General features: G+C 45.0%; 1 protein-coding gene and 1 pseudogene across 4 annotated transcripts in view; one reads left to right on the top strand and one right to left on the bottom strand.

Moving 5' to 3' along the window:
* KATNIP (katanin interacting protein) overlaps positions 1-12,609 on the bottom strand; it is a 102,422-nt gene that overhangs the window by 50,883 nt on the left and 38,930 nt on the right. For all 4 annotated transcript variants that reach the window (XM_085892809.1, XM_085892810.1, XM_085892808.1 and 1 more), the window contains 3 exons: positions 12,066-12,277; positions 11,504-11,689; positions 9,281-9,449 (listed from right to left, as the gene is read on the bottom strand). In XM_085892809.1, the coding sequence (XP_085748935.1) occupies positions 9,281-9,449; positions 11,504-11,689; positions 12,066-12,277 (567 nt within the window). The remainder of the gene's footprint in view (positions 1-9,280; positions 9,450-11,503; positions 11,690-12,065; positions 12,278-12,609) is intronic.
* On the top strand, positions 3,779-8,480 carry LOC147022163 (uncharacterized; annotated as a pseudogene).

Here is a 12,609-nt window from a genome sequence, read left to right as displayed (position 1 = left end):
AGTTTGTTCACGGCATTAAAAAAAAAATCCAAAGGTCTTCACTTTCTTCTCCATTACATATTTTGTGGGTCATCCATGGTTTCCCTGGTTATCTTATGCAGCCGCTACCAGGTGAGCGTCCAGGGGTATTACCCCTATGTTTTCTACTTTTCAGACGATTATATTTCGTGAAGAAAAAAAATTAAGGAATGTGCAGAAAGTGTCACTTCATTGGGCACAATGCCATGCTGTCTAACCTGCTTTTGCAAGCCAGGGCGATACAGCCCACATGGGTCCTTTTTCAGCAATTACATACGCAGTTTGCTTTTTCACCATTTAGTGCAATCTGCTTTCATTACAAAATATTAATACAAATATACTGACAGTTGCTGCAATATCTATCTATAATTCCAGCAATCTCTGTGTGTGTCTGTCTGTCTGTCTGTCTGTCTGCGAAAGCCACTTCTCGACGACCGCCAGTCCGATCTGATTGAAACTTGCCAGGAATATTACCGGGGCTGCGCAGATGTGCCTTTTCAAGGTTTGATATTAATCGGACGAGCGGTTCCCAAGTTACAGCCATTTATCTGTCAACCAATGACAGGACACGGTGCTATGACATCAAGAATGAAGTCACAAGTAATTTTTTTTTGCACGATTGACGTCACAATTCTTCTTCTTCTTCTTCTTCTTCTTCTTCTTCTTCTTCTTCTTCTTCTTCTTCTTCTTCTTCTTCTTCTTCTTCTTCTTCGTTGGTATGACGTCACAATCGACGCTGGGGACCTGAGTATGTGCCTTTTCAAGGTTTGATATCAATCGGACAAGCGGTTCCCAAGTTACGGCCATTTATCTGTCAACCAATGACAAGACACGGTGCTATGACATCACGAATGACATCACAATTAATGTTTAGTTATTTTGTGTTTTTTTTTGAATGATTGACGTCACAATTCTTCTGCTTCTTCGTTTGGTATGACGTCACAATTGACGCTGGGGACCTGAGTATGTGCCTTTTCAAGGTTTGATATTGTTCTTCATCCGTTTCAGCTGTTTCCCAAGTGTTTCCCAACGTTTGAAAGCTGTTTTTTCCCAAGGTTTGACTTAATTGTTCAAATTATTAATGAATCCCAAGGTTTGAATATTTTCAAGGGAAAGAGCTGTTTCCCAAGGGTTTGAAAGCTGTTTTTTCCTAAGGTTTGAATTAATTGTTGTACTTGGTAGACATTTGTGCATACATTTACAGAGAGAGGGGCGAGAGAGGAGAAGGGGAGAGAGGAGGGGAGAGAGGAGGGGGAGAGAGGAGGGGAGAGAGGGGGCGAGAGAGGGGGCGAGAGAGGGGGCGAGAGAGGGGGCGAGAGAGGGGGCGAGAGAGGGGGCGAGAGAGGGGGCGAGAGAGGGGGGTGAGAGAGGAGGGAGAGAGGGAGGGAGAGAGGGGAGGGAGAGAGGGGAGGGAGAGAGGGGAGGAGAGAGGGGGCATCACAATTCAAGAGAGGGGGAGAGGATGTGGTGAGAGAGGGGGACGGGAGAGGGGGTGTGAGAGAGGAGGGGGGAGAGGGGAGGGAGAGAGAGGGGGCATCACAATTCAAGAGAGGGGGAGAGGAGGTGGTGAGAGAGGGGGACGGGAGAGGAGGGTGATAGTGGGGGCGAGAGAGGAGGGCGAGAGAGGGGAGGAGAGAGGAGGGGGAGAGAGGAGGGGGAGAGGAGGGGGAGAGGAGGGGGAGAGGAGGGGGAGAGAGGAGGGGGAGAGAGGAGGGGGAGAGAGGAGGGGGAGAGAGGAGGGGGAGAGAGGAGGGGCGAGACTAGGGGGAGAGAGGGGGCAAGAGAGGGGGAGAGAGGGGGCGGGGGAGAGAGGGGCGAGAGAGGTGGGGAGAGAGGGGCGAGAGAGGTGGGGAGAGAGGGGCGAGAGAGGTGGGGAGAGAGGGGCGAGAGAGGGGGGGCGAGAGAGAGAAGGCGTCACAATTCTTGTTCTTCTTTGTTTGATATGACGTCACAATTGACGCTGGGGACCTGAGTATGTTTCCCAGGTGTTTCCCAAGTAATGGCCATTTATGATACGGTTGGTCCGATCTAATTGAAACAATGCCCCAATCCAGTCGTCGTTTACGAGAGTGAAGGAACGAAGCTGCACATACTGGCATGCACCTACGGGTACGCACCTATGGGCCCGCACTAGTATTAATAGTTGGCAGTTGCTGAAAATGAAGAGGAACGAAGACAGCTACCACGAGCATGGTACAAATGACTCTCCGTGGGTTTGGTGCGTGCCTGCATGCTGGGTTACATGTGTGTGGTGCACAGACTTTGCAGATGCGTGGTTCAAACTCGCACCCAGGCCCATGGTGCGTGGCACTGTGGAGGAGGTAATGCGGCTGTCTCGCGAACAATGTGCTTCTGCATATTGGGAGCAAATGTGCTGCAGCCCCGATGCGATGTTGAAAGAGACCATGCTGTGATATTGAAGGCATGTGGGTCATACCACCATGAAGTGCGGGAGTGGGGAAATCAATGCATGTGTGCAAGTGAAAGGATGAGTATATTGTCGATGCATGTGCCCAGTTAGCATGGACCGTGAGGAGGATAGCGGAATGCATATGGAGGGGGAGAATGTATGCAGGCTTATTTGTCTTTTTATCTTCAGTTAAGATTTGAATCTCGAGCTTATCATGTGTGTGGAAATTAAATAAAGGCATGGACACTGGTGCAGCTTTTTCGGTGATTGAAGGAAAACGCCCTTCCTTCCCTTCGCCTTCCGTCACACTTACCTCTTCCCAAAGCCCCTTCACCTCCCCCCCCCTTTTCCAACGGATATCTCTGGGCAGTATCCGGGTGTTGTCTAGTATGACCCATTTGAACGTGCTGTGTTTAGTTCAAACCTGTACTAATGACGGCATAAGGGGACCATTGCCCCTCACCCCCACTTTCCCTCAGGTTCCGCTATCAACTGGATGACAAGAACACCCCCTCCCCCTCCCCACTACCTCCTCTCTCTCCCATCATCCTCATTCTCTCTTCCCTCCTGGAGTGTATTGCAATGTGTGGTGAGGCCTCACTCTCCCCCCCCCCCCTCTCTCCCGTCCTCGCTCCCCCACCCCTCTTCAATCCTCTAGCCCTCCCACCCTCCTCCTCGCTCACCCTCCCCTCCCACCCCCTCCACCTTAGTATTCCAGTCTGTGAAGTGACGGGTTGTAATTTCTAGTCAGGAATAAACGGCCTCATAGTCCATTTGCCCTTCCTATGTTCACTGTCGTGTACCTATGAATTGTCAAAGGTGCAAGGTATTTTGGTTGATTTGTCATCCTCAGGGGTCCCTGAAGTATTCCAGCTGGGTTGTCCTCAGGACAACTTTGGGCAATTTTATTTTTATGCAAATTAGGGCCGCCATTACTGAAAAATCGATTTTGTTGAATATCTCTGCAACTTTGCATGAGAATGTCACAGAAATGGTGTCTCTATTCATGTTTTCATGGTCAAGGATTAATATAAAGGTATTAAAAAAAGTTACCACATCCATATATTTTGTCTTTATGCAAATTAGTTGCCGCCATTATCGAAAAATCAACTTTGTTGAATATTTCTGCAACTTTACATGATAATGTCAGAGAAATGGTGTTTATACCTATGTTTTCATGGTCAAGGATTAAGATAAAGGCATTAAAAAAGTTACCACATCCATATATTTTGTCTTTACGCAAATTAGTTGCCGCCATTACCGAAAAATCGACTTTGTTGAATATCTCTGCAACCCTACATGATAATGTCACAGAAATGGTGTTTATACGTATGTTATCATGGTCAAGGATTAAGATAAAGGCATTAAAAATGTTACCACATCAAGGTTTATATGTATAATATATGTATTTGATATTATTTAATTGATGTACATGTGGCAACTATCAATAATATCCAATTCTGTCTTCAGGATATAACGATGGCTAGCGGAATGTGTCTGCTCCCGGGCTGCCATGAGAAATGATCACACAACCAGTTAGAATCCAAGGCATCCACACTCTGATTCAGAGGAGCACAGAGCGGGGTGACGATGATGTCTGTATCCAGTTTCAGACTGTCCTGGACACACAAGGAGACAATGCATCCATAGGCTGTCATAAGACATGCTACTGCGTGTACACATCTAAACACAATGTGGCGAAATACGTGGCGAAGAAACGGAAAGATGGTTTTCCCATGTCCGAGAGTGAGCCGCAGACAAGTAGGATAAGACGATCGCAACTTCCAACATTAGACTTTAAGAAACATTGTTTCATTTGTGGTGACGAGAGCCATCTGAAAGATCCCAAGCACCCCGACAGGTGGGAACGTGTAGTCCAGTGTGAAACCAGTGATCGTCCTGGCATTACATCACTCAAAGATGTGCTTCTAGATGTATGTGAGCAGAGGCATGATGATTGGGGTAGAAAGGTTGAAATCTGCATCAAAGGTGCTCTTACAGATTTACCAGCCGCTGAAGCACAATACCATAATAAGTGTTTTAATAAGTTCATGGTTATTCCCAAGTATGCTGACTTATCTTCTGATCCTATTGTGCTCGATGAAGATGCTCTGAAGGCCGTAGTGGATGACATGTATGCTAATCAACATGTCAGTACCTTGACCACCATTGAGTTGCACGATATGTATTGTGATCTCGGTGGCTTGCTATCTCACCAACATATGTTCGTGAAACTCACTAGCTATTTAGGTAGTGATATCGTGGTAGTACAAACGGAGGGTTGTGCATCTGTTGTGGGGTTCAGGCATCTTATAGGCAAGTCTCTGAAGCTAGTTAAGGACGAATCAGTCGACGAGCAGAGCATGGACACTGTAGTCCGGCAGGTCAGGGTGGAGGCACAAGCAGTCCAGGTCAACAATGCAGGCTATGATATGGGTGACTTCACTCACAGCAACATGCTCAAACAGACAAGCCCAACTTTGTTGAAACTAATTGGTGAATTGGTTTCTCGTGGAAAAGTGACCCAGCAGTCTCTTAGCCTGACCAAAGCGGTTCAAGGCCACATCACCGGCATCAGAAACCAGGCAACGCTGGGGCTAGCAGTGAAGTTACACCACAGGCATGGTAGTTCGGAGATGATCAAGTTGCTACATGACCATGGCTTCATTGTGTCCTATGAAGAGGTCATTCGCTTCTGAAAATCAGCAGCAAAGTTTTCGGGTGACAAAAGCAGCATGATACACCAGGCCATGGGTTTGATGCGAAATGTTGGACCAATCATTGGTTGGTTTGACAATCTTGATCTTCTAGTGTCAACCCCGAATGGACGCCGAGCCACCCACGTCATGGCTCACGAGTTTCAACAACATCCTGCTGGAATAATACAGAAAGGTAGTGCTCAACCTGGAGTCATGAGCCTTGTCATCCCGTGCCTGCTCAAAACAGCTGCACGTTCTCTCAACATCAGCACCAGTCGATCGATCCCACTGCAGCACTACATGGGACCGAAGAAGGTCAACCCTCCAATGATTCCAATGACATCAGGAGTCTCGTATGCTGATGTTTGTGCCAGAGACCAGAGTATCAACGCTGCTCAGCTGAAGGACACACAGTGGCTGAACTCGCTAAGATCCGACGAGAGCATGGAGTGGTACGGATTCAACAATCAACTTGCCAGGCAGGAAGCTCCATCTCCTTCCAAGGCTGCTACAGTGTGTCTGTTTGGTCCTCTCATACATGCCCCACCATCCCATCCTGATACAGTACTCACATCACTAATATACATGAAGAAATCACGAAGTGAACTGGGAATGAGCTATGCAAATCTGTCCATCAATATGCAGCTGTACATGGTTGCGCAGCAGGAAAAGTGGTGGGATCTGACAAGGTTTGAGGATGTTATCGTTCATCCAGGTGCGATGCACATTATCATGTCCTTCTTAGGGTGCATCGGAACGCTGATGAAGGGATCGGGTCTGGATGTTCTGGTTGGAGCAGCATTCGGATGTATGACGGGGATTATGAATGGGAAGGCATGGGTGAGAGCCATGAGAGCATTTCGCATGGTGTCAGTGGCACTGCTGCAGAACTGTCTACAAGGTGGTGAAAAAAGCTTTGAGGAAATCGTGTCATGCATGGAAGATGCAAGGCAGAATCCTACGGGCAGACACTGGGTGGATAATCTGGTGAAACCGATGCTCTTGGCTCATCAGTTCCTGCGTGCAGAGAGAGAGGGAAACTGGCTCTTCCAACAACTGTGCTTGGAGCGGATGTTGCCCTACTTCTTTCGTGCAGGTCACGTTCACTATGCTCGCTATATCTCGTGGCACTTACTAGAAATGAGACACCTACTGCCAGAAGCAGCCAAGACCGACCTCATCGCGGGAGCACATGTCTGTCGTCACAGCGAGGGATACTGGAAGTCAGTATCAGGTGGGGTGTTCATTTTAAACACATGCGGATTCATTCCTTATATTGTCTTCTTCCTTATATAATTAATTGATCTAACTGTTATATAAATATATATTTACAGGTGACCAATTTGGTGAGCAGACAGCTATCAGGACTGGAAAGGGTGGATTGAAGGGTATGACGCTCTTACCTGAACTGGTTACAGAATGGATCGATTCATTTCCAATCTCGGTCTACCTCTCTGATGCCATGGAACACATGTATTCTGAGAAAGTACCCATTGCATCACTGCAGACCAAACACAAAGAGGAAGGTATGAAGCGGCGAAAGCTTGATGTTGATGACAGGAACCTTATTGCTGCAGAATTAGCGAAACATTCCCACCCATTGGCAGTGGAGAGCAATGTCCTCTACAACATTGTCAATGGCCAAGTCACTCCCAAGGAAGTCAATGTTGCAGATGCAGTAGTAATTGGAGAAAAGATGGTCAATGTCATTCCGCAACTCTCTGCCGTCCGGCTTCCATGGCAAGATTTCCAGCCAGGTCAAGACGATGGAACAACTCAAACGAGGCATGAAGACTGGCAGTAAGACTGCCTTTGACATGGAGGCCATCTTCATCTGCCTTCTGATGATCAGACAACAATGACAACTCAAGCTAGCACCCATCTTTCAATACGAACTGTGTGCATTCCCGCCCTCAATCATCGATGAGTATGGCTGCTTACGCAAGGGCAACAAATCTGTTCTTGCCAATCGTTTGGGTGTGAAACAACTCGATGCTCCAGCTCCAGACATCGTGATCGTACTGTAGATGCACAGCAGCTGCTTTACCACATCATATGGCCACATGGAGGGGATGCCTCCATTGTCATTGAGAGTATCAAGCATCGTCTCTCATGTTATCCTGATGGCACCGAGAAGATTTTGGTATTTGCAGGTATAATGATATCTCAGCAAAATACCGCGAGAGGAAGCGACGTGGTGGCGAGGGTTCAACAGACTATAACTTGACCATCAGCAGTCCACTTCCTAATCGTGATGCCATTCTTAAGAACAAGCACAACAAGCGGGAACTCTCATGGGTGCTGTCCTCATTCAACATGGGTGCTGATATATCGATCGAGAGTAAGGATGGTGGCTTTGCACATGATGAGGCAGATATCACGATGATCTCATACCTGCTACAAGCTGCCGAATCTGGCATGGTGGTGATTCGAATCCTGAGCGATGACACCGATGTATTTGTGCTTTTGATGTACTGGGTGTGAGCGATGCAGCTGCACAATGTTTGCAGTATCCAGATGGAACGCTGGAATGGGGCAGTGATTGACATCAATGTGAGCTGTATGCTTCTGGGCCAGAAGTGTCTCCAGTTATCTGGAATGCATGCACTGAGTGGCTGCGACACAGTTTCCTACCCATTTAACAAGGGGAAGATCAGCGCTCTGAATGTTTTGAAGGAAGGTGACTTCCCAGGGCTGTTTGAGGTCCTGGGCGAGGAAGATGCCACACACGAGGATCGAATGAACACAGGCCAACAGTTGTTCACGGCCTTATATGGTCAACCGCCAGGTACTTCAATGAGTATGGCACGCTATCAGCTATACTCCCGGAAGAAGGGGAAGCCAATGCAGATCATGGCATTGCCTCCAACAGAAGTGAATCTGCTTCTTCATGTTCGCCGAGCACACCTTCAGATGATGCTGTGGAAGGCTGCTGATCAGCAGGCTCCTCCTTGTGTGGACATCACACAATTTGGATGGGAATTAAATGATGGTATTCCATCACCTGTCGTTGACATAGGTCCTCCGGCTCCACAAGGGCTCATCGATGTCATAAGCTGTGGATGTAAAGCAGAGGGCAAGGCATGCAGTACCGAGGGATGCAGCTGCCACAGACATACCATGTCAAGTACGGCCTATTGCGTGTGCGCTGGTGGTGAAGGCTGTTTCAACCCTTTTACGGCAAGGAATGATGTGGAGGATAATATACAGGATGATTCGGAGAATGATGATGATGATGAACATGATTAGTGTTGAGGAGTTTGGAGGATAATTTATGGATTAGTTTGCACATGCAACATTAGTTTGGAATGAATATGTTGTGCAACATTATTACTGCATTAACAATTCCATGATTTCCATTTTTGTTGCGATTCGATTGTTACTTTGTCATTGTAATAAATGTCATGGTGTACAGCTTGAAGTATATGGATAGGGTAACATTTTAATGCCTTTATCTTAATTTTTGACCATGAAAACATAGATATAGACACTATTTCTGTGACATTATCATGTAAAGTTGCAGAGATATTCAACAAAGTCGATTTTTCGGTAATGGCGGCAACTAATTTGCATAAAGACAAAATATATGGATGTGGTAACTTTTTTAATACCTTTATCTAAATCCTTGACCATGAAAAACATGGGTATAGACACCATTTCTGTGACATTATCATGCATAGTTGCAGAGATATTCAACAAATCGATTTTTCAGTAATGGCGGACCTAATTTGCATATAAAAAAGTTTGCCCAAAGTTGTCCTGAGGACAACCCAGCTGGAATACTTCAAGGACCAATTGGGATCACAAATCAACCAAAAAACCTTGTACCTTTGACAATTCATTGCTTCTCAAAATGGCAAATGGACGATCAGCCAAATAACCAAAAAAAAACACAAGCAGGTCTTGGACAGAAAAAAAAGAGACGAAAGTTTTGTGAGCTAAAAATGACATAACAACAAACAAATCAAAGTGCAGCAGTGATCACGCATTGACAATTTGATGGAAATTCAATGAACCTATAATATTTTCAATGAAAAATGACAACTATGAACCCATAATATATCAAACTATGTCACGCAGAGTAATATATGATGACAGGATAAAGATGGCTGGTGTGGAGCTCTAATTTTCCCATTTGCTTATATTTGCGCACCTCCGGTGAGTGACCCAGATGCTCGTGCAATCTCTCCACAAAAGATAAGCACACCATCAAGAGAAATTTGGACTTTTCTTGCACCGCGAACTGCATGCACACGAGACTTGTTGTAATTCCACAGGCGTAGTAATGCAAGATGGCTCGGCTTTTCCAGCCATATGTGAACCTAAAAAGAAACAATTCCCACCAAACATTTAAAGCGTATCTTCAACATAACATGACAGTTGATTACTTTTGATGCAAGAGGGAGAAGAAGGAACAACGAAGAAACAGGAACAAAAGTTAATGCGAATAATTTATGTTGAAAAGGACCAAGTGATACCGAAAGCTTCAAAAGGGAGTTGTGGAAAGCTTCGAGTCTGAGATAATGCTTAAATCTTGTGTCCTTTGTCGAGTTGACTCCACAATCATATATAATACATATTTTTACAATTCAAGTACAGAACAAAGCTTGAAAGTTATTTGTAAAAGCTTTCGTCAGAGAGAAGGAAAAACAAACAAACAGACAACTGCAACCTGTTGTTCACAGTAATGACCCTGTCTGTCTTTCTGGTACAGCATTGGCTGTGAAATACATCTTTAATATCACACTTGTAGTTTGCAACACTTGGCCAAAATATGGCAGTCTCCACTAAATAACCGCCATGCTTTTCATCCGATGAGTCTCAGTCTTTCACAATCTTTAGTATCTGAGAGTGAAACAGGATGAACAGTTTACGTTTTGTATGGCACTGATAGACCGCATCTACAACCGGCCCTGAACCAAAATCGAATCGGCTTGTTCTTGTCACGTACCCAAATCATACACCATCCACCAAGTTTTTCAAGATTTGTCATAATCCGTCCACAACGTTTTGAGATATCATGCTCTCCTGTCCCTCATTTTTGACCATATCTTTCAATGGGGAAAAATCACTTTCAAAAAATTCTGGTTTCCGGATCCGGATCTTCACCAAAATCTCATCAGTTCGTCCTTGTCACACACCCAACCTGTCCACCAAATTCCATCCAGATCCGTCCATTTTTTTTTTTTTTGAGATATCCTGCTCACAAACAAACAAACATACAGTGGTGAAAACAACCTCCGTCCACTTTCGGTGGCGGAGGTGAAAATGGAATAAACAATTCAGATAAGTCTCGTTAATAGGAACAGTTGGATTTGTTTTAATTGAGTTCGCCATTCACAAGGTCAAAGGCCACTCCAGATGGGAGCTCTACAAGAAAAGTTTAAGAGAGAGAGAATAGAAGAAGAATTTTAACAGAAATGTGTTGATAAGACAAATCTCAATAAGTGGAACAGCACTTTTACTGACCAGTCCTAGTCAACTGAACTACTACAGTGAAGTCAATCTTTTTTTAAAATGGAAAAACACTTTCCTACTTGAGTTCTACTGTACACATGATCAGGAATGTGGTGGATATGGGTAGAATTTGTATGCACTGCAGTCAAAGCGCTTAACAGGCAGGTAATTGCTCATTCAAAAATGTTCCTCATGAACCAACCATCCGATGCTCACATCTGAACCCTGACACTACACTGTGGGTGGGAGTTCACTGGCCAAGAGGTGAGGGCAAAAATCACATACTATTGTGATGCAGGTCTGTGATGCATTTTTGATGCTGGTACAGTGCATCAGTAGCATCGACCCTACCATCACCAACTTGGAATGTGTGGCAACGTGTGACATGTTGTGCTCAATGGAGAAAAAGGATCTGAGTCTCAAACAATAAAAGGTATAGTCACTGTTTGCATATACAACATCCCAGCTCCACTCTTTTTACCATCAATATGGTAATTCCTATGTTTTATGCAGAATGCAGAAGCATGTCATGAGCAAAAACAGCCCTGTTCAATTTGTATGAGGGTAGATATACCATCCATCCATCCAGTGGGACCATACTCTGTGCAGAGCATTGGTGCTGCCTAAGCTGTCTCCTTGGCTATTGGGCACAATCCTGGACAGGTCACCACTCCGACACAGGAAACCAGCAAGCTGGCCCTCATTTTGCCAGTCTCAAAAGGATGACAGGCAGTCGACCCCACTTGGTATTACTTCAACAGCCAAGGGGGATTTGAACTCAGGATCTGAGAATCCCAAGCCCACCACCCTAACCATTAAGCCAACACCAGGCATGGCAGATAAACAAAATACAGAAACAAAAAGATTAACAAAAAAAATATATGAATAAAATGAAAACAGGAAGCAATGGGCCTTGTACCTGAGGAAAATATCCAGGAAGGATTGGTGTGACCCACATGTGTGCATCATCATGGGTGCGATTCACACCATCCAACAGATTGGAAACAAGCTGTGATGCCCGCTCCGGGTCAGAAAGTTGGATTGTATTTGTAGGACAGGCTTGGATTTGGGCCAGTGATGCCATCTTTCCCATTTCAGTGAAAATCTGTGCAGACATCGAACCGAAGTATGTCATATGTGGTTTGTTATGATGCCAAGGCATGTTATGATAGGTCAACAAGAAGGGACTGTTTACAGGTAGCTGATATGTAACTCACATCTAACTAGAGGTAGCTGTATTTATGGACTTTATCTGAATCTTCGACAACAAAGTTTAAATAGGTCATCATGTCTATATTACTTTCCCACTATGCTTCCACAATCCAAGACTCCAAGCATGGATAAGGCTAAGGCTTTTGTTATGCTGAATGTATGAGTTGAGAAAAGATAGAAAGAGGGAAACGGTTTCGATGAACATCATTACTGATTTAAAGAGACTAAAAGAGGAACTTCTAAAATGTTTTTATGAGTCATGTACAAACCTCAACACCAGTGAGCCCCACAAGATGTCGGTCACCCCAGGAGCTAATTATATCAAGGCAGAGGTGTTGACCAAATGGACGTTCCGGGATTGGAAATGGTGGTTCCATAGGAATGACATGTTTTGCCTTCTGTTCCTTGGTATCCTGGAATGACTTGGTTGGCCTTGGAAGGCTGGAGTGCAACTGGGTTTTCAACTTTGGGTTAAAATGACCTATTCACAAGAACAGCAACGAAGGACACATCATGCTTTTGTGTTTCCTTGTACTTTGCATTGTGTATTTAATGCATTTTGCTCCAGCTTGCACCAATTATATTTACTTATGACCATTAGTAATACTGCTATTGAAGAAGTTTACATTTATGTGGCCATATCGACACACCCTATATTGCGGAATACAGTAACTTCCAAGAATTCATTGTTTCCAAGAATTCCCATTTTCATCAACTTGGTCCAACCTACAAACTTATCTCCATCTCTCCATGCCTGCAAAATTATTCACCCCCCCCCCACTTCAAAGTTATCACATTTTGATGCCACCTGAG

Source organism: Eptatretus burgeri, chromosome 8 (genome assembly GCF_056783735.1).
Source record: "Eptatretus burgeri isolate ZD-2024b chromosome 8, Ebu_testis_v1, whole genome shotgun sequence".
Lineage (NCBI taxonomy): Eukaryota > Metazoa > Chordata > Myxini > Myxiniformes > Myxinidae > Eptatretus > Eptatretus burgeri.
This window is presented reverse-complemented; position numbering and strand designations above follow the sequence as displayed.